Source organism: Dryobates pubescens, chromosome 6 (genome assembly GCF_014839835.1).
Source record: "Dryobates pubescens isolate bDryPub1 chromosome 6, bDryPub1.pri, whole genome shotgun sequence".
Lineage (NCBI taxonomy): Eukaryota > Metazoa > Chordata > Aves > Piciformes > Picidae > Dryobates > Dryobates pubescens.
In genome coordinates, this window is record NC_071617.1 from 33,577,012 (window position 1) to 33,599,139 (window position 22,128).

The window sequence follows — 22,128 nt, forward strand, 5'->3', positions numbered from 1 at the left end:
TTGTTTTAAGCTACATTGAAGTAATAATCTAACTAGTGTTATGTATTTATAATGTAATAAATACTATGTATCTAGGGCTAGCATACTAAATATATATTTGAAGATAATGTATCAATGTAAAATTAGTTTTTTAATGTGTACTGATATGTTGAGCTTTTCATATAGATTTTGATTTTCCTTACTTTATTACAGGTTTATGCTCAGGAGAACAAAGCCAGATTATAGCACGAGTCACTCTGCACGGCTTACTGAGGATGTGTTAGCAGATGATAGGGATGACTATGATTATTTGATGCAAACTTCCACGGTATGTAAAAGGATTGGTATTCTACCTGTCTGCTTTTCTGCCCCACCCCCCCTTTTTTTTATTTTAATAACCAGATTATTTTAATACTATTTTAAGAGTTTGAGAAACTAATTTTTAGGCAAAATTTTTAATGTAGTGGTCCTGTACTACTGAAATTGAGAAGACTATGTTCCTTCTATTTACACTTGTCAGTCTGAAACAATTCCACATGGAAAGCAATAAATTAATTGAATCAGTTTGTGAAACTGCTATCAATAACACTAATAGGTCAATATTCAGGACCATTAAAAAACATCTCTACTACATTTACTCAGCATTTATGCAGGTTTTGTCCATCTTTCTCTAACAATACAAGCTCTGTAAGCACTCATCTTCAATGTTCAAAGAAAAAAAAGAAATTTTCCTTTGGATGTAATCTCCTCTTTCTAAAAGATATTAGATCTTAGAAACTGAATTGCCTACAATATAAAAAGCTGCAATACAAAAATAGCCTAAAATAATGTGATGCAGAAACCTATAATGCAAGTGTATAAGCTGCAACTTTAATCTTTCTTTTTTTTGTTTTAACATACATATTATGTTGGCTGTGTATTGATTTGTGTTTATATTTCTTTCTTGCTTTGCTTATGAATTGCACTTGAAAGAGCCTATGCTACTTTTGAATAGATGACCTGTTTTCAGATTTTAAGGCAACAAATGCATTCTGAATCAAACTGGATAACAAATACTAACATTTACTGACATTATGTTTTTTTATTGACAGTACTATTATTCAGTGAGAATATTTCCTGGTCAAGAGCCTGCTAATGTCTGGGTGGGCTGGATTACATCTGATTTTCACCAGTATGACACAAGCTTTGATTTGGACAGAGTGCGCACTGTCACAGTTACACTGGGAGATGAAAAAGGGAAGGTTCATGAGAGGTTGGTTATAGTTTTCACTAAGAGATATGTGTTTAATATCCATAAAAGCAACTAACAATTTATAAACCATAAATCCACCCCCATTTAATGTAATAAAAGTAAGATAGAAAAAAAAAAAGTAACAGGATAATATGTCAGTTTCACTTGTTCTCTCCTCTTGATTGTGAAGAAATAGTGGAATAATGATTTAAACAAATAATTTAATTTGGTTAATATGTTTAATGTAATAATAATTTAATGTTTAATTTTAAAAAATTAAACAAATGGCCACTGAAAAGTAAAACAGTGAAAACAGTGCAGCTTTTCTGTGTAGTTTAAGACCATGACCATGTGTGCATTGACTTTTGAACTGGCAAAAAGTAGAGTAAAATACCTTGTGGAATAAAATGCCTTCTCAAAATTTTGGAACTTTTTTGTTTTGGGCATGCCAAAATCAGTACAACAGCTCCTCTAAGTATTTCAGCTTGTGACCCATGCCAGAAATTGTCTTATGCTTTACATTAAATAATGTAAAACATTAACTTGCAATGTCAGTTTTGTCTCTTGCAATTTTACAAGAGATTTGAGCTTGTTTGTATTTGTTACCTTTTTGTTCTATCCATTATGAACTCCAGATTTCAATGAATTTTGGCATTGGTTATGGTGGGATCTGCTATTTTCAGCCACAGGGCCCTGTTGATTGCAGCTATACAAAGTTGTTCTTAGTGCACAACCTGAAGTTTACACACTATCCATAAATAAATTTGTCTTTTGACATTTAGTATAAAACGCAGCAACTGCTATATGGTGTGTGCAGGAGAGAGCATGAGCCCTGGACAAGGACGTAATAATAATGGTCTGGAGATCGGTTGCTTGGTTGATGCTGCCAGTGGCCTGCTGACCTTCACAGCTAATGGCAAGGAACTAGGCACATACTATCAGGTGAGGAGCTTTTGGTGGTGTCTTCCAGTAGGAAGCGGAAAAAAATCGATTCCTCAGCCTGCATCGTATTATAAACTTTTGTAAAAAATCGGGAAAAAAAGTAATCGTTGCTGTTACAACAGTGATTTTTCCCTCCTATTTGAATTTTCTGGGGTCTTGTTCAAAGGCTTCCACTTACTGACTGACAATACAGATGTTAGGAGGATTTTTTTGTATGTAATAATGTTTTAATGTCTTCAGTGATTATAAATTTCTGTATCTTTCATTTAGGTTGAACCTAGTACAAAGTTATTTCCTGCTGTATTTGCTCAGGCTACAAGCCCCAATGTTTTCCAGTTTGAATTGGGAAGAATAAAGGTAAATAATACTTGGTTTTGTGCAGGTATAGGACAAATCTATCATAATAATCTAGCTTTTTCCATTTTTTTGCCTGCAATATGTATTTAGTGATTCCAGGATTTTTCAATATTGCCACTTTAATTTTTAACTTAATGTTTTAAACTTCATGTTTTTACAGTACATGTACAGTACATTGTATGAGAAAGATTGTAACTGATTAGGATTGGTAGCGGATGTTGCAAATCCCTGTTGAGTTATCTGAAACTCATCCTTCATGATGAAACTAAATTGCTGGTGCTAGTAAGGCAAATCTCTTGCTCTACAATGAGAACATGGATGACTGGTGTATCTGTAAGATTAGCTTAAAGTTATACTATGGTTTTACTGTACATTTGGGTAGTATATTCTGGTAGTACATTCAAGAAAACTGAGCTGAAAATTACTTCTTTGCTTTGGATACATGGTTAAGAAATCAGAGGTAAAAGAAAAGTGGAGTTCAGATATCTGGTCCAAGAAAGTGGCCACAAATTCCACTCAAGTTTCTATTTCAAATTTAGCTATTTAAAAGAAATAATTTATGGACAACGTTTTCTTGCTGATAATCTGCCAACAAGTCCCAGATGGTTTAGGAAACTACTGAAAATGTTAAGTTCTTGTTGCACTGTAATTTACTGTACCATGTGTTGAATATATTTCTTGAAAAATATCATCTATTCATTTTTTGGTGAAATTGATGAAACTGTATCTTCTGCTGGAATTTTGCAGAATGTAATGCCATTATCTGCTGGCTTATTCAAAAGCGAACACAAAAACCCAGTCTCTCAATGCCCTCCACGTCTCCATGTACAATATCTGACTCACGTGCTTTGGAGCAGAGTGCCAAACCATTTCTTGAAGGTTGATGTCTCTCGGATCAGTGAACGTCAAGGCTGGATGATCCAGTGCCTGAATCCTTTGCAGTTCATGGCCCTTCATATTCCTGAAGAAAACAGGTTGGTGTTTGTGTGTTGACATATATCAGAGTTAGGTTGGGATTATGAAGCTAGACATATAACATTTCTGTAAGAAAAGCCCAATGACATGTAAATTTAAGAAGTGTGTTTTGATTTAGGTAATACTAAACATTTGTCTTCAGAGTTTTAAAATCTGCCTCCTTTTGTTGTGTTTCCAACCTCTCTTTCTCTCCAAACCCTTTAGTAGTACATATAGATTTTGTATGAAAATCAAAGGAACTGTTTATGACTTCCTACTCTGTAGGATAGAGAAAGATGAGTTTTGCAGAGATTTTTAAAGATTTGTGACCGACGTAATTATTCCATTACTTTGATTTTCTTAATTTGAGTTTAAACAATTGAAGAAATTAAACTTCATTATTTCCTTGTCTCAGCATTTTGCCAGTGCAAAAACTGAAAATCTGTATAAAAAAATTAGATGAGAATTCTAAACAAACAAGCTTACCTCTGAACCATCTGCAAATGAACTGGTTTGTCTGTTGCCATTTTGAAACCCCACCTCTAAAAAGGATGAATTCAATAAATATCTCAACCTATACTAGTTTTAAAACATTATTTTCGGGTATCCAAATTGTTGTTTTTCATATGACGCATTCAGTGTTAAGGGAATAATTTTGATCTTTCCCTACTGAAAGTGATTGAAGTTGTACTTTGGGAGCAACTTGAATAACTTTCTGAATTAACTTTGTTATTAGGCCTTGATTCTCAGGCTGATGGTGTTTTGCACATGAAAGCTGAAAGATGGAAAAACTTCATCCCTAGAGCTACTGTTGTGCCAGTGTTATCCTTAGGGAGAATTTTGAATTCCTTTACTTAAGTAAGTTTTGATGCTGATACGGAATTTACTATATTACTTCTTTTTTTTTTTTCCCTCTGCAGAACAATTGATATTTTAGAGCTGACAGAACAAGAAGAATTGCTGAAATTTCACTACCATACCCTTCGATTATATTCAGCTGTTTGTGCTTTAGGCAACAACCGAGTGGCCCATGCTATGTGTAGTCATGTGGATGAATCTCAGCTCCTGTATGCTATTGAGAATAAATATATGCCAGGATTATTACGTGCAGGATATTATGAGTTACTCATTGACATCCATCTCAATACCTATGCAACTGCCAGGTTAATGATGAATAATGAATTTATAGTTCCAATGACAGATGAGACTAAGAGTATTACTTTATTTCCTGATGAAAACAAAAAACATGGCCTCCCTGGGATAGGACTTAGCACTTCGTTAAGGCCAAGAATGCAGTTCTCGTCTCCGAGTTTTGTAAGCATTAGCAGTGAATGCTTTCAGTTCAGTCCTGAATTCCCTCTGGAAATCTTAAAATCCAAAACCATAGAGATGCTGACTGAAGCTGTTCAGGAGGGTAGCCTCCATGTCAGAGATCCAGTTGGAGGTTCTACAGAATTTCTGTTTGTCCCTCTCATCAAGCTCTTTTATACCCTCCTAATTATGGGAATCTTCCACAATGAGGATCTGAAACACATCTTGCAGTTGATTGAGCCCCGGGTTTTCAAAGAAGCAGTGAGCCAGGAGGAAGAAATTGATTTTTCAGAGAAGGAACTGAGTTCAGATGAGCTCAAGTCAGGAGGAGAAGAAGAAACCAGAGGAGACCAAGTGCCAAAGGAAGGGCTTCTTCAGATGAAACTTCCAGAACCTGTTAAATTACAGGTAACAATACTGCTGTGATAGTGATTGTTCTCATTTCTTCACAGATCTGTTTTTCTTCACTTGGTAATTTCTTTTCTGAGGAATACAACATTTTGATGTTAGTTAAATAATGAAATAATTTTCTTACAGGAAACAGCAAGACTTACTACCTTTTTGATACAAACTTGTTCAGCATAGATCAAACAATTGTTGATTTATGAAGTAGAATTTCTCAATGCCATTAGTATGGAATTCTTATTTTTATGGATCCAAACGGAAAAGAAATTCCCTAGAAATAAGGAGGAAATCTATTCTCTTATACCTTCAATAAAAGCCTTACATTTTATATGTCTGAGAAACATAGATCTCTTGAAGATGCCAGATATGCCTGGTGTAGAATTAGTTCACACATAGAAAATGGCAACATCAAAAATTTCAGCCACTTAATTTGCTAGTAACTGCTGCTATATGGAATTCATCCTTATTTGTGTAATGTACAGAAGATATTTCTTAGCTTGCCAAGTCTTCTTTCTCTTATGATACTGTTTTCTCAGATGTGTCATCTACTCCAGTACCTGTGTGATTGCCAGGTACGACACCGAATAGAAGCCATTGTAGCATTTTCAGATGATTTTGTGGCCAAGCTTCAAGAGAATCAGCGCTTCCGGTACAATGAAGTGATGCAGGCCTTGAACATGTCTGCTGCCCTGACAGCTAGAAAAACAAAAGAATTTAGATCCCCACCTCAGGAACAGGTACATCTTACAATGGAAAATTTATTATTTGTTATGCTGTGTGTGTGGCAAGGTTCTGTTTGATTTCAAAGTTTTTCCTTTTGAAGATTGGTGTAATTTGCCTTTCCTTTGTATTCTTTAAGATTAACATGCTGCTGAACTTCAAAGATGATAAAAATGATTGTCCTTGCCCTGAAGAAATTCGGGATCAACTCTTGGATTTCCATGAAGACCTGATGGCACACTGTGGTAAATCTTGTTACTGAGTATTTTTCTTTTTTAAATGGTATTAGCTTTAGAAGCAATCTTTCTAAATAGTTTTGTATAAGAAACACCAACTAAGTAGTGTGCAGATTATAGAATATCTGTTATAAATACTATCAAATAAAGATAGTTGTAGTCTAAATGAAAAAAGTTTTCTTAGCCTCATGTCTGGTCAAACTAGAAGGGAATGCAATATGTTTTGCTTCCTGAGTGAAAAGGGAACTTTTTCACCCATGCAGCATTGTGGATATTTCTTTAGGCTTAATGTATGGGGCAACACTAGCTCACCTGCTATTCAAGAGGTTCCTCTGCCTTATGCCCTCTTCTTTTCACTCCCTTGCATAGGTCATCTTTCCTGCATTGATTTGATTATGCCTATATTTACCACAATGTAAAGTAATGTTAGTGGCTAATTCTTCACAGACATGAATGAAGATATAGAAGTTTATTATCCATCGATATAGACTAATAATCAAAAGGAGCACTTAAATTTATGTGGTTTTGATTTCTTCATTTTAGTTAATTTAAAAAAGTATTAAATTTGATGTGTCACATTAAAATGTGAATGCAGTAACAATTAAAATGCTAAATACCAATAGAAAAATAAAGTGCAAAAATGTGTATTTTAAATATCAAGCTCAAATCCATGAATACTGTGAATGCAGTTTTTGAGTAGCTTTATTTGAAATGCATGCATACTTACATTTTATATTGAGGGTTTTGTTTTCCTGTTTCAAGGGTACTCATCTCTTCATTATACTTCAGTACACTGTTTAAAAAGATTAGTAGAAGACACACTTAACAAACAGGATGAACAGCTGAACTTTCATTCCATGTCCCATTAGCTAGAAGAAGCTACTGCAAGGATGATTCATGATAATTTTTTTAAACTAATACTCTGGTCAAGAAAGGAGCTTTGAACAAGAGGATCTCTGGACTTTTCCTTCTGAATTGCATTCCTTATTGATCCCAGTTTAACTCAAAATAACATCTTTAATTATTTCATTCACTACCTTAAAGTTTTCAAATAAAATAAATCATGCTATCATTATCTGACTTCATAATACATGAATTTGCTTTCTTAGTAGGGCAAGCACAGTTGGTATAGTTGTGTATCACAGGAAAATTTGGTTGGATTGGTCCATTTCAAAGATATTTCTGTTACTAAAATAAACACAGGTTTATTAGGGTGTCATATATCCTGGAAGGTCTTTAATGCAGACTTCTAATTGAAGCAGTGTCACCACTGACCTCAGACCTGATGGCTCAGCAAATTTTGCACTTGGGTCTTGAAAGTGTCTAAGCACAGCGATTCCATGTCTTTGGGTAATATGTTTCAGGGCTTCAGTGTCGTAATGGTGAGTCTGTTTCTTTTTTCATTATCTCAGTTTGCAGTGCTGTTTGACAATTCTTGTTCATCTCAGGAGAGATCATGGCTGCATTTTCTTGCTAACTTCATTGTAGATTTTGGTGGACCGATACTAAGCCCACATTAAACTTCTGTTCTGCAGACCCAGTTTTCCCTATAGGACTAGCAGTCCAGTCACCAATCATCTTGATGGGCTATTGTTGGCTGCTCTCCAGCTTTTCAAAGTTTTTTGTATATTGGGTAGCCCAAAACTGTATGCAGTAGCCCAAATGTCATCTTATCAGTGGAAAATAATCATTTGCCTTGAGCTAGTGATTATATTTCTGAAAATACAGGATATTTTTAGCTGCACTTGCTGCTAGAGTGCACTGCTGACTGATGTCTAGCTTGCTGTCCAAGAGAGCACTTACAGTTCTTTTTTTAATTGTTTTTTTAACCAGTTCATGCCCAGCCTGCATTGTTGGTGTCCAAGCTGCAAAATTTTGCATTTGACCTTGCTGAGCTTTGAGTATCTTCTCAGCCCATTCCTCTACCCTGTTCAGCTTCCTGCCGTTGCATGTGTTTTCTGCTCCCCCCAATTTATATCATCCACAAACTTGATGATGGTGTGTCATTTGTCAAATAAAACATTTTTATTTTAGATTAAAAATTAAAAAAAAAAAGGTTAAAGTAAACTGTCAGTTGACAGAAAACAAAGATTAAATAAAGAATTTAGAAATAACATCTGAAGGGAGAAGAGGCTTTGTTGTTGTCTTTCTCTGATTTTTTCCTCCTTTAGTCTTTTACCATTGTTCAAATTACTTGGTCTAGTTTTGCTACTATTTCTTTTTCCTTTATGAGGAAATAGTAATTCGCATAATATAGAGGTAGAAAGAGTGTCAGAGAATGCATTACAGTAGAGCAGAATTCAAAATATGGCTATTGTAAAACAGGTAAAACAATTACACATCCTGGGTGCTGTGTTTGGTGGATTAACGAACCACAGTTTTGGAGATTCACATCATGTGAAATGATTGAGAGATTTATATTGACAGCTTGCAAATCAAAAAAAGGACAACTAGAGCTCAGGGAACAGCCTAACTGTGGGAAAATAGATATTTCATTTGAGTAACTGCAGAGGACCTCTGTGATCTAATTGATAACACATTTCAGTGTCTTTACTGTTAACTGGCTGGTTTGCAGAGATTGCTATTCAAACCATTTGGTAATATGATTTAATGTAAAATACGAAGTTACCAATGATCCTTTTTTAGTTTAGTGTCACTTACATTCTAAGGACAAAAAAAAATCTACATTAAGAAACTTCCAATAGAAATGGAACTGTACTTAATGCAAAAACTTAAAAAAGCAGAGGCAATAAATAGTGAATTATATAATGTCTTGAAGAAATCTCCTGTAAAATTAAAGACTGCTCAAGAACTCCCTGTAAAACCTTTTACTTTAGAACTTAAGAAAAAAAAGTATAAAATCCCCAAGTGGAAATGGAAAAACCCATGAAAAATAGTTGAATGGTCTTTTTTAATTTGAGCTTATTTTAGTGTGAGTAATATATATAGGCCAAGTGTTTTCATTCCTTTATGATTTATGCATGAATTAATAAAGCTAAAAACCTGAAAAAAAAGGGAATTTATGGGAATCCTATGAAGTTCAGCAATAGGAAGTGCACCCCTGCACCTGGGGAGAAATAATCCTGTGCAGCAAGGACTGACTAGGGTCCAAACCAGAAAGTAACTCTGCAGAAAATGAGCTAGGGATCTTCCTGGACAACAAGGTGAACAATAGACCCTTGTGGCAAAGAAACCCAACAGCTGGACTCCCCAGTATGAGAGAACATGGACACATTCAAGTGAGTCCAGGGAAAGGCCATCAAAGACAATTAAATTCTTGAAGCATCTCTTGTACAAGGAGAGGTTGAGAAAGGTGGGGTTAACTTAAAGAGAAAGCTGCTGGGGGGTTTGTATCAATGCATATCCCTAGGTGATCCTGCTTTTGGCAGGGGGCTGAACTCGATCTCTGGAAGTCCCTTCCAACATCTGACATTCTGTGATTTTATGATTCTGTGTTATAAATACCTATTGGGTAGGAGGACTAAGGAAGGCTGAGCCACACTTTCCTCAGTAGTGACTAGTGTTAAGTGCAGGAGACAATGGGCACAAATTGAAGTACAGGAAATGGCCTACTTTTTTCTTTCTGTTTTTCACTTTAAGGGTGCTGGAACTCAAGAACAGATACTCAAAATCTGATTAGAAGTGGTCCTAAGCAACCTGCTTTATTTGAACCAGCTTTGAGCAGGGAGGCTCAGGGATGATCTCTGAAGGCTCATTCCAACCTCAGCTGTCCTATGTTTCTCTAACGCCTCACGTGCATTTTTTAAACATTTTTATCTCATTATAGGAATATCATGAAAGTAGCCTCCTTCACAATACAGTGATAAATATACTAGACAGTATATTTATTGTAACGTTAGTTCTTTCACTTCTGTGACAGTGTTTTACCTAGTCTTTGCTAGTATCAGTTAAATCATAGTGTGTCACTAAGGACTATACACTTCCAAGCTACATATGTCCAAAATGCAGGCATCAGTGGTAACATGAAAACTTGCATACTTGGGGAGCTGACCACAGAAATATATTTACTATATATTTTTTGTATAAAAACACAGTTTATAAAATAAATTAATAAATTACATAATACTTATCTGTAGTTTCCTGCCTTGCACATATACTTGATCGATATTTGTTCCAAATGGCTGGTTAAGCATGTCCCATATCAGACTTTTTTGTAGTTGTAAGAGAGCAGAATAACATGGCTTACTTTGACTGTGTTTGCACATGCAAGACACAAAACATGTTTCTAATTTTTTTTTTGTTTATTTTTTACTCTTCAGTGTATATTTTTTATTTATTTCAGGAATTGAACTAGATGAAGATGGAACCTTGGATGGAAACAGTGATTTAACCATTAGGGGTCGTCTCCTGTACCTCATGGAAAAAGTTACGTATCTGAAAAAGAAGCAAGCTGAGAAGCCAGTTGACGATGATGCAAAGACATCCTGTAAGCAAAATTGAATCAGTTTATTGTAGTTTAAATCCAGAAGGTAAAGGAAGAAAGGGAGGAATTTCCTCATATAATTTCAGTCAAAACAAGATGGATTTTTATTAAAACACTTTCTGTGTTGTATTTTTAAATACATACTTAAGCATATAGTTTTCATTTTGAGGTGTGTCTGCTTCTTTTGTGTGACTATATTTTCCTTGATAGCTTACTAAAGAAATACCATAAAAAAGGTGCTGCGTAAGAATTGAATTAATTCCAAATCATGTTGCCTAATGGGCTCTGAAGAGAGGTGAGCATTTAATGGTAATTTGTGATTTATATGTTTTCTTCACAGCTACTCTTCAGCAGTTGATTTCAGAAACAATGGTACGCTGGGCTCAGGAATCAGTTATAGAAGACCCGGAATTAGTGAGGGCCATGTTCGTATTGCTGCATCGCCAATATGATGGCATTGGTGGCCTGGTTCGAGCTCTACCAAAGACCTACACCATAAACAGTGTATCTGTGGAAGACACAATCAATCTTCTGGCATCCCTTGGCCAAATCCGTTCCTTGCTTAGTGTCAGAATGGGGAAGGAGGAAGAGAAACTTATGATTCGTGGATTAGGGTAAATAACTGGAGTGAAGCATCTCTTTATTTACAGACATTTATTATTATTTGCTGTATGGTTATGGCCAAGGTTATACATGAAATTTGAATGTGAATAGTCTATATGCATGTAAATGATGTACACTTTTATGAGCCTTTTAAGCATTATAAGTAACATATTTGGAGAGTAGCATATGACATCTGTGAGACTTCCTGTGAGAAAAGTTGAAAATAGGTGTGTAGTGTTTTATGACATTACAAAATAGAACTTGTTGCCATATTTTAAATAGTATGGTTGTGAAGAATCCTACCAGTATGAATGCAGTAACTGGTAGCTGTTGACGCATACCATTCTCCCTTGGCAATTAGCTAATGGAATTGTGTCTACATCTGTCTGTACATAGGCCATTTTGTTATTGCACTAAATGTAGCTCATACTATTTCAATGTTCCCTGGATCTTGCAATGTTCAGTATACTCATGCCAAGGCTTTGGCAAGAGGGAAAAATCCATTACCATAAAATACTGGTGTTTCTAAATCCACCCTTCTACTACAAATTTGAGTTGTTACATTTCACTTAGACTAATGAAGTCTAAAGTGAGTGAGTGAATACTAGACTGGCATTATGCCTCAGGAAAAAACAACCTCAGAGGAGTTAGTTCTCATTTCATGTTGCTGCTTTCTTTTGGTTCTTCCACATTTTCCTCACCATATTCTGCTACAAATTAAAAGCTAAGATTTTTGTGAATCTGATTTAATTTTAACAATGTTTTTCATGATGTGAGAAAGTCTGGTATAAGGAAGAAAGAATACTTTCTGTTATGCTAGTATTCTCACTACCTGTTCTTATCACCTGTTTTGGTAGCCTTCATCATAGTCTTACTTACCCAGGTATGCCAGTTTTACAGCCTAACGTGAGCATCAGCACCTCTTTAGAAACGTCAGGGTTTTTTTGATGTGAGTGGAAAGTATTCCTTTCTTCCAATGGAGAAATGAAAGTCTGATGCATTTCTGCTTAAAAACTTAATTTCTTCAGAAATGCTGTTAACTGTGACATTTGGTAATACAGTCCACAGTCAAAGGAAACACTGAAAGTGGATGCACTTTCAAAAGTAGTGTAATATTGGTAGCCAGCCACTGAAGAGACATTTTGACTTCCTCTACTGTATTTCTGTAAAGGAAAGCTGCTATAAACAAGTAAGAGTTTAGAGAGACGTGGCAGAAGGCTTTTTTCCAGAGCATGAAGTCTTATTGCAGAAATATGTGGTATGGAAAGCTTTTGGAGGCAGAACCTATCCTTTATCATCTCTGATACAAAAGTCTGATTGTAGGCTTCAGGAAAAAAAAAATCAGCTAATCTTTCTGGGAGTTACAGGGGATCAAAAGTTCTAGTAGTGCCACCTATATCAGACATAATGCATGCATTCTGTTGCATGATTGATAGTTGCAGATTTGTAGCTCTTACAGTGATGGAACAGTCCTCTTCATATATTATCTTGTATAAGGCTGGAATTTTCCTTGCCTGATTGCAGGAATTTCAGTTCAGAAAGGAAAAAAAAAAGAAAAATAAAAAGGACTGCTATGAAACATACAATGAAATTTGAACAGTTGTAAGCAGTCTTTTCTGTAATGACTTGCTAGTCCTTTTATCTCATGGCATAGAATTATAGAATAAACCAGGTTGGAAGAGACCTCCAATATCAAGTTCAGTTGATCACCCAACCTGAACTAATCAAATAGACCACGGCACTAAGTGCCTCATCCAGTCTCTTCTTAAATACCTCCAGGGACGTCGACCCCACCACATCTTTGGGCAGCCCATTCCAATTGTCAATCACTCTTTCTGTGCAGAACTTTTTTTTAAGATCAAGCCTAAACTTCCCCCTGGCACAGCTTGACACTGTGCCCTCTTGTTCTGTTGCTGGTTGCCTGGGAGAAGAGACCAACGCCCAGCTGGCAACAGCCACCCTTCAGGTAGCTGTTGAGAGTAATAAGGTCTCCCCTGAGCCTCCTCCAGGATAAACAACCCCAGCTCCCTCAGCTGCTCGCATGTATTTACAAACTGTGTGTGATTTCATGAGTAATTACAGTTTTTAGAAATGTAATTACTTTTTAAAACTGGCATTTTTTACTGGACATAACATGCCTGCCTAAAACATTGACATTATAATCTTCAGGGCTGATTTTATAGTATGTAAATCTGTTCTGGTGAATTATGTAGGAGAAAAGATTTCTTCTGAGCAGTAACTCATAAAACAAGGTTAATATTTATGCAGCTTCTGTTTCTGATGCTTAGAGGATAGCTGCACATATATTCTTTCCCCTACAGGTTAGTTTTGTTTTGTTTTGTTTTTTGCTGGCATATGTCAAGTATCTCAAAGTTGAAAAGTTTTGAAAAGAATGCTTTGTCAAAAATACTGATTAGGTCAATTTAAAATCTAAGCTAATATATCAGTTTTGATCATAGTCTTGTCAAAACATACTTTTAGGTCTGTAATGGAGTTTCTAATGAAAATAGAAGAGCATCCTACTGTGTTTTGATCTAGTACTGATTAGGGCAATAACTATGATGTGAGAAAAGAAATTTCAGATTCTTTGACAACAAAAGATAGACTCAAAGAAGTCCCTGAGGTAATATTTTCACCTCAGATGGTGAAGAATTACACAGTAAATCAGCTTTGCAAGTAATGTAGTAAGTAAACTGTTGATCCATAACATTTTAATCCTTTTTTTTTTTTTTTTTTTTGTCCTGTAGAGACATCATGAATAACAAAGTGTTTTACCAACATCCAAATCTCATGAGAGCTTTAGGCATGCATGAAACTGTCATGGAAGTGATGGTAAATGTACTTGGTGGAGGAGAATCCAAGGTAAAGCAATTCATTTTGAGAAGACAGCGTTCAGAGTATAGATGTTCAAAGCTTAGCACTAGTAAGGTGCTAAGCAGTTACTGGAGATACTGAGAACATAACCTTTTACTAATTTCCATTAGCATGATAGGTGACTAAGTTTTTAGAAGTATCTATCCTTCCACTCTGGAGGAATATATAGTTAGCGTTCTAATTTCAGATGCTTTAAAGATAGAATAGAGTAGATAAAAGAATAGATAGATAAAGATAGCTAAAAGATAAAAGAATAGAATAGATAAAACTGAGAACAGTTTTAAAGGGTAGATCTTTTTAGAAGCATATTTAAAAGCTTTGTAGTATTATTCTGCATATCTGAGCATTCCTGTTCTTCTGTGTCTGAATCTAGAATTTATGGGTGATCCCTGTTGTGGTTTGTTGTTTTTTTTTTCTCCCAAGCTTATAACTGGAGCTTTGGAGCTTAGGGAGCAATTTGTCAGGAAACCCCTCTTGATTTTGGTGTAAAATCTAAACAGTTAACTTCACTGAGAGGCAATAAATACAGTTAATAAATACTAGTGTGTTCAAAGGCTATTACATAAATGAATTTTTGCAAGTTTTACGCCTGTGTTAGAATTTGAACTTTAGCCTGGTTTTATTTTCTCTGTAGGAAATCACTTTCCCGAAGATGGTGGCAAACTGCTGTCGTTTTCTGTGTTATTTTTGCCGCATTAGCAGACAGAATCAAAAAGCTATGTTTGATCATCTTAGCTATTTACTGGAGAACAGCAGTGTGGGCCTTGGTAAGCAAAAGTGTGCGACTTTTGATACTCTAAACCAAAACCAAAATCTTGAAACTCTCTACTGATTTAGAAAATAAATAAATAACCATACACAAATCTAAAACCAGATTGTTTGCATTTGCACCTTTTGTGTTGAAGTTTCTCTTTTGCCCAGTGCAAAAACACTTTCAGAACTGTATTAGTAACTCTACACAATCCCCTGACAGTAGCATTATGTTGAGGTAATTTAGTATATGCATTTTTTTATGTGCCTGGACAGTAAGAGACAGTTGGTGTTTAGTTGCGCATTTTGAGGAACAGAATAAGAACCTGGTTTTGATTAAGAGAATCAGAAATAAGTGTTGGCAGCATTTCACTTTGTACTGCTTAACCTTGCTCCTCTGCATTGTCTTCTGTAGACTGGTCAGCATACATCTATGACAGTGAGAGAAATACAGAGCTCATTTGCATGTATATATGTCCAGAAATTAACCTTGATACTTTTCTTAAAATGTTAGCTTTTCTTTTCTTGGCTGAATTGTTACAGAGGAGATAGATTTATCCTTTATACAATTTTGTACTAGTAATTGAAAATACATAATAATTTAGAACGATCATGCTAATTTTTTTAATGATCGCAAATTCCTTATTCATGTAAGGATAGAAGACAGAAGCATAACCTAAAAATAATTTTGGAGAGAAAGTGCCCGAATTAAATGCATTTGAAGTGTTACTATGAAAACCTTAGCTTTTTTCCTAATGCTGTCTACCTTTTTCAAGTAAATAACATATAAGCTTGTGTTTTTAAACTCAAAGAAATTTTCTGTTTCAATACATTTGATTAAATGTCAGTATTTTAGATACAAATTTCCTACTAGCTTTCTCTCAAAATAAAATTGTGTCAGTTAGGAAAACTGTAATGAATGAGATATTAAAACAAATATGTGGTGAGAATAGGAATATGTAGGCAAGGTTTTTTCTACCTTGAACATTGTATTTTGATTTCATATCAGTGTCAAATGTCATGTAAGTGCATGATGATTTTTTGTAAACCGAATGGTGTAAATGATATACTGGTAATTGGGCTAACTAATGACAAAATGTGTTTTATTAAAACATTTTTGTTAATATTTTCCCTCTGAATTTGATGGGCGTTTTTAAGTTGGTGTTGAAACTAAATGTTCTTTCAACAGCCTCTCCTTCTATGCGAGGATCAACTCCTTTAGATGTTGCAGCAGCTTCTGTGATGGATAACAACGAACTTGCACTAGCTTTAAGGGAGCCTGATCTGGAGAAGGTTGGTAGCTTCTTGTGCTGTGTTTATGTCTAGTGGGGTTTTGGTGGAGGGAGGGGGAGCTGCTGGCATGTAGAAGCTTTGAGAAACTCCCCTGCCTCCAAGTTGGACCCACTTTTGGCCAAGGCTACTTTCTTGCTACTGCAAGAAAGCATAGAATAATGGTTACTATGCCAGTAGTAGATAAGAAATGAGGCTTAAATAATGGAAAACCAGTTTCAAAATCAGTATTAAAAAACACTTACTAATGGAAAGGAAGTCAGTGGAGTACAGTATCTAATTTGTTCTTGAAGACCTCCAGTTCTGGAGGTCTGTAAGCTTTCTGGAGGTCTGGAAGCTTTGTAGGAAAGTCAGGAGCAATATAGGTGATCCTTTCTTTGAATAGGAAGATAGATCATGTGTGTTTAATAGGATGTTTCCAGGCTAATGCTCTTAAAAATGTTCAGCAAAAGTAAGCTGTCTGAACTGGTTAAAGGCTATACTTGCATTTCAGCACAGAGAAGGTCAGCTTAAAGCTGTTACTGAGACTATGTTTGAATTACAGGGAGTATAACTGCTGTGTGTTTAAATAAGAAAGAAAGGAAAAAAGGAAATGTAAAGGAAAGGTTAAAATAGAATAATAGGCCTGTGAGCTGTATTAGAACATATTTTTAAATGCAGATCATGTGTAGTTGGGGACTGTTCCAAAATTACCGAATTTGTAACAGTCAGGGTTGCAAAAAATGAGATGTAGACAGAAAAACAGTGATTTAGAGAGAGGAAAAATGGAACTGAGGTGAGTAAAGTCTTGCAGGTTGTGACAGAAATAGTAAAATACTGGAAGAATGAACTAAAAAATGGCTGATCATCGGATTTGCCCAAAGTACAATAAGGCTTTGTTGGGCAAAATAAAATGTGGACACCATATCTGAGACAATGGATGAGGATGGTTTTTTTTGAAACTGCACTTCTCTCCATTTTCACAATTAGTACCCTTCTTTGTCTTACTTTGCTCTTAGGTGGTTCGCTACTTGGCTGGATGTGGATTGCAGAGTTGTCCTTTGTTAATTTCTAAAGGCTACCCAGATATTGGGTGGAATCCAGTTGAAGGAGAGCGATACTTGGATTTTCTTCGTTTTGCTGTTTTTTGCAATGGTTGAGTAAAATCATATAAACTTTATAACTTCCTCTAATATTCAAATAAGTTTGTAATTTAAAATAGTAATAGAAGCCAACTTGATAAGTTAACATAAATTTATAGGACAATTTGCTGAAAGAGTAGGATTATGCATGTCACTCAGTGACTTAGATGTCTATTTCAAAAGTGGTATAGGGTCCTATGAGTATATTCCTCAGTATTTTAGATCCATCTTTAGCCTTTGAAATTCCCACATCTCCTTTGGAAGAAGAGCAGAAAGTTCTAGATCTTTTAATAATAAAACTCATGCTAGACGTAGAGTCAAAGCCCCATATTTTGATGAAGACTTAGAGAATCTAATTTTAGTGTTTAGCATCTATATTGCTGTCCCTCATTGACTCTCTCACTTGACTACTACAACTCAGTAGCTTCAGTCATGCTTTACAAACCCTTTATTACATAGTTTAACTTCTTTTAATTTGTAATTAACTCATGTGTTTTATTGCTGAGCTTTTATTACAATAACAGAGGAGTATGTATGCTTTAGGTACCTTTATCAGTATACTTAGACTGGTTTGTGGTTAAAAGTGTCTATGGATGCATATGTTCTGCACTTTTATGTACCTTTTTCTCGGAAGCCTTTTCGATACTATCTTAAATCTTGAATCTTGGTATTTGTTCTCTGTGGTAGGAGAGAGTGTGGAGGAGAATGCTAATGTTGTAGTCAGGCTACTTATCCGTCGACCCGAGTGTTTTGGTCCAGCTTTAAGAGGAGAAGGCGGCAATGGCTTACTTGCTGCCATGGAAGAAGCAATACAAATATCAGAAGATTCTACAAGAGATGGACCGTCCCTAAATAATGGATCCAGTAAAACCCTGTAGGTGCAGTGGAAGTGCTTGCATTGCTGCCTTTTTTTTTCTTTTTTTTAAATTATTATTTTATAATCTTAGTTGTGAAATGACTTGCTTATTTCAACATATGAAATATCATCTGGAATATTCCTTAGATTGTATAAAAAGTACAGATTTGTCTTCTGACAAACAGTGCTTCCTCTGCATTGTTAATTTAGGTAAATTTCTCTAAATATTTGTGGTAGGTTGAGAGAGGGCTTAGCTCTCCCTCCTCCACAGAGTAAGAAACCACAACTAGCCCAATCGAAGAGCAAGCTATATATTTACAAGCATATATGGAAAGCAGGTTATATATAACACAATATATACAGGTATTTACAATATATACACAGAAATACACAGCAAAGACAAATAACACAACAAAAATCCCTCCCCGAGGGAGGGATCCCCTCCTTGGAACCCCCTCTCTCCCCCGCTACCTCCCTTTTTCCCCAAAAAGGGGTTAGAGAGAAAGAAAGGCAAGTTACTAAGGAAAAGAGTTGTTAGTAGGCTTCAAAAGCCCATGCAGGATTAGTGTTTGCTTATCTGAAGGCCAACTCCAGCAGTTCGCAGAAGAAGCAGGCAGGGAGAACAGGCTGAAACCTCCAACTCCCCCAACTCCCAAACCAAACTGAACTGAGGAAAAAAAAAATTCCAACTGCTTCACAATCTAAAGCTACATTTTTGTTTATCAACCAATGAAATTCGTTTAGAATATCAGAATGTTTTGGTTCTAGTACCGAAAACATGAGCCAGTGTGTTCCAGCAGTGTTTGTTCTTAAAGGCACAGCCTCAAACGACCACAATATTTAATGATTTTAGGAATTTTCCGTGTCTGTTAGTTAAGAATCTTTCCCCTGCTGCAATGTGCGACCGTCACTACAATTGTTTAAGGACAAATCCCATTTTGTTTGTCTGTTAAGAGTCTGCTAGTTAACAGGAGGCATCTGCATGTAAGCTGTTACATCTATGAGCATTTTTTCTCTGTTCAGTGACAATGTAAAACCTTTATTGTATTTTTCAGTCTTTTAATTGTTTTAACATTTTACGAATTACAGTGAAATGGAAGAACAAGAAGATGACACTGTTCACATGGGAAATGCAATTATGACCTTTTATGCTGCTTTGATTGATCTCTTAGGACGTTGTGCTCCTGAAATGCATGTGAGTTTTGTCTTCAGGTATTGGAAAGTAAAGGCATAGTTTTTTTGCTGATGGTTGGGTGGTTTGCTGTTTGGCTTCTTCACAGTGACATGCTATCAGATATTAAAGCAGTGGTATGGCTGCATAGTACTTTGTCGTACATGTGTTCAAACTCCTCAGTTTTCACTATTATGAGGATGTCGAATGATGTAGTTTTCTTTAACCCAGGTTTTGCTCTCTTCATGTACTTACTTAAACAGACTGTTTAAATTGCGTGTAAGAGTAAGGCATTCTTTTCAAATGCAGAAATAAGCATTGTCCCCGGACAAACACATTGATGCTTCATAATCTTTACTCACACTAGAAAAGCTTCTCAAAGGTGAGATGTCAGTATTACAGGCATTGGATACAAAGAAACAGACACTCACACTACAAACCCCAAACCCTAAATAATCATTATTTCCTAAGAACTTGAAATTATGCAAAAATAGTAGTTGTTTGCAATTCCAAACACCTTCTTGCTCTTCAGAAATTCTACTTAGTTATGCAGTTTCTCATTTCACCCTGAAATATGCCTTAATTCATACAGATCCATATAGATCAGTATCATATTTAGGCAGAGACCAATAACTTGGGATAGGAAACAGATATCTGTATAACAAAGTCAAGTGTGTGAATATCAGTTTTGTCTGAATAAAATAATTGTCTTACTTTCTTTCTGTCCTTTATAAACCAAAATTAAGCCAACAGTGATACCAGAAAGTCTAATTTGGCCAGGACAGGTAAAAAAATGACCTTTTCCACCTGAAAATCTACTTTTGCTTCCCCTATCCCCTCCCACTATGTGCTACATTTTAATGTATTGTTCACCTATTTTACCTAACATTCCAGTCTGAAAATGGACTTAATCTTATTTAATAAGCAAGCATCTAGATTTCTAGAATTTGCAGGTTTGTATCCAAGATACAGCAAATGAATAGAGATTACATGAAATTATGAAGCAATTTTGAGAGCAGTTTTGTGTGTCTGTGTTTCAGGAAGTTTCCAGAATGTGAACACGTACAGAAGATAGAAAGAAGACCTTGTTAATTTTTTATTTGTCTTTTCCTTAGTTAATCCATGCTGGTAAAGGAGAAGCCATTAGAATCAGATCAATTCTTCGGTCTTTGATTCCACTTGAAGATTTGGTGGGAGTAATTAGTATTCCTTTCCACATGCCAACCATAGCTAAAGGTGAGATGATTGTTCTACTTTTATTTTCTCTCATCCCATTCTTATGTTTTGTAATTTGACAGTATATTTATACTGATATTTCTCTCAGTATTTAAAAATATTATAAAAATTAACTATTATGCAAGTTAGAAATCACATGAATTTCCAATACTTAAAACCCAGTTCTGCACACTACATTGGTTTAAATTGAGTAACGAAACTTTAAAGTGCATACTTTCTGTTTTGCCCACATAAAACTGATTGTGGAAGCTATGTGAGCATCAACATAGAAGGGAAAGGAATTACAAACACTTTTTTGTGTATCTGGAAAGATAATTGTTTTAACTGCGACATGGATTGTCTAGGGACTTAACAGCAGAAGGATGCCTAATAGGTTATGGTAGAAGGGATAGAAAGATATTTCACCATTATTTATTTATTTTTAACTACATATTTGTAATTCTAAATAATAATGCCTCAGTAGCACAGAATACCACTTGTAGACAAATTTTTTTTATTTGCTTTTGAACAAAAAAAATGTACAAAGTTTTGAAAATACTTTAGTGAATTCCTTTCAGATATTTCAGGAGATTTAAAATACAGAGGACATTTTAGCACAGTCTTGGTCCATTGTCATACATTACAGATATGTGCACCAGTGCTGTGTTCCTGGGGTGTTTGATGTAGAATTGTATTTTTCACTTTGTCTGCTTCTTCCAAGAGCTAGGTAGTTTTGCAGATGAATTAGTATGTTTTGAGTACTTACCATATTAGCATGTCCATTGATAAGAACCCCTTAATATGCAAAGCATGAATGGAAAAGCATGCATGAACTTTAAGGACTATCTGGGTGGAATTTGCCTTCTGCATTCTTTATCAGTTAACTACAAATATGTTATTTTTGTGTAACAAAAGCATGACTAAGATGCTTAGATATTAAGGGACTCAAAACCTCTGACAAGTAACTAGGACAGGCTGAGAGAACTGGGGTAGTTTTGCCTGGAGAAGAGAAGATTCTGGGGACAGCTAATAGCAGCCTTCCAGTACCTGAAGGGGGCCTACCAGAAGGCTGGAAAGGGACTGTTTACAAAAGTCTGTAGTGATAGGATGAAGGGCAATGGTTTTAAATTAGAGAAGAGTAGGTTTAGGTTGGATGTTAGGAAGAGGTTCTTCACCATGAGGGTAGTGGAACACTGCAACAGGTTGCCCAGGAAGGTAGTTGAGGTCCCATACTTGGAGATATTCAAGATCAGGTTTGACAGGGCTCTGGGCAATCTGATCTAACGGAGGATGTCCTTGCTAACTCTAGGGGTGTTGAACTAGATGACCTTTGGAGGTCCCTCCCAACCCAACCCATTCTATGATTTTATGGTTCTAAGTATTAACATTACTGCCTAGTCTGCTGGTGAAGGATGATCCCTGTCATTGAAGTCTCATTTCTTCCTTTTAGATGGTACTGTGGTGGAACCTGACATGTCTGCGGGGTTTTGCCCAGATCACAAGGCAGCCATGGTTTTGTTCCTTGACAGGGTCTATGGAATTGAGGACCAGGATTTTCTTCTACATCTTCTTGAAGTTGGCTTTCTGCCAGATCTTCGTGCTGCTGCTTCTTTAGATACGGTAAGCGTTTAAGTCTGTTGTTATGTCAGTTCTATTACCTTACTGGGAG

At 35.7% G+C, this 22,128-nt stretch overlaps 1 protein-coding gene across 1 annotated transcript in view; it reads left to right on the forward strand.

Moving 5' to 3' along the window:
* Positions 1–22,128, forward strand: part of RYR2 (ryanodine receptor 2) — a 377,267-nt gene that overhangs the window by 237,097 nt on the left and 118,042 nt on the right. The window contains exons 31-48 of the mRNA XM_054162288.1: positions 193–307; positions 1,071–1,231; positions 1,993–2,152; positions 2,423–2,509; positions 3,257–3,483; positions 4,384–5,182; positions 5,716–5,916; positions 6,039–6,144; positions 10,439–10,582; positions 10,920–11,193; positions 13,930–14,044; positions 14,691–14,823; positions 15,996–16,099; positions 17,095–17,230; positions 17,905–18,091; positions 19,163–19,268; positions 20,360–20,480; positions 21,910–22,079. Of these exons, the coding sequence (XP_054018263.1) occupies positions 193–307; positions 1,071–1,231; positions 1,993–2,152; positions 2,423–2,509; positions 3,257–3,483; positions 4,384–5,182; positions 5,716–5,916; positions 6,039–6,144; positions 10,439–10,582; positions 10,920–11,193; positions 13,930–14,044; positions 14,691–14,823; positions 15,996–16,099; positions 17,095–17,230; positions 17,905–18,091; positions 19,163–19,268; positions 20,360–20,480; positions 21,910–22,079 (3,346 nt within the window). The remainder of the gene's footprint in view (positions 1–192; positions 308–1,070; positions 1,232–1,992; positions 2,153–2,422; positions 2,510–3,256; positions 3,484–4,383; positions 5,183–5,715; positions 5,917–6,038; positions 6,145–10,438; positions 10,583–10,919; positions 11,194–13,929; positions 14,045–14,690; positions 14,824–15,995; positions 16,100–17,094; positions 17,231–17,904; positions 18,092–19,162; positions 19,269–20,359; positions 20,481–21,909; positions 22,080–22,128) is intronic.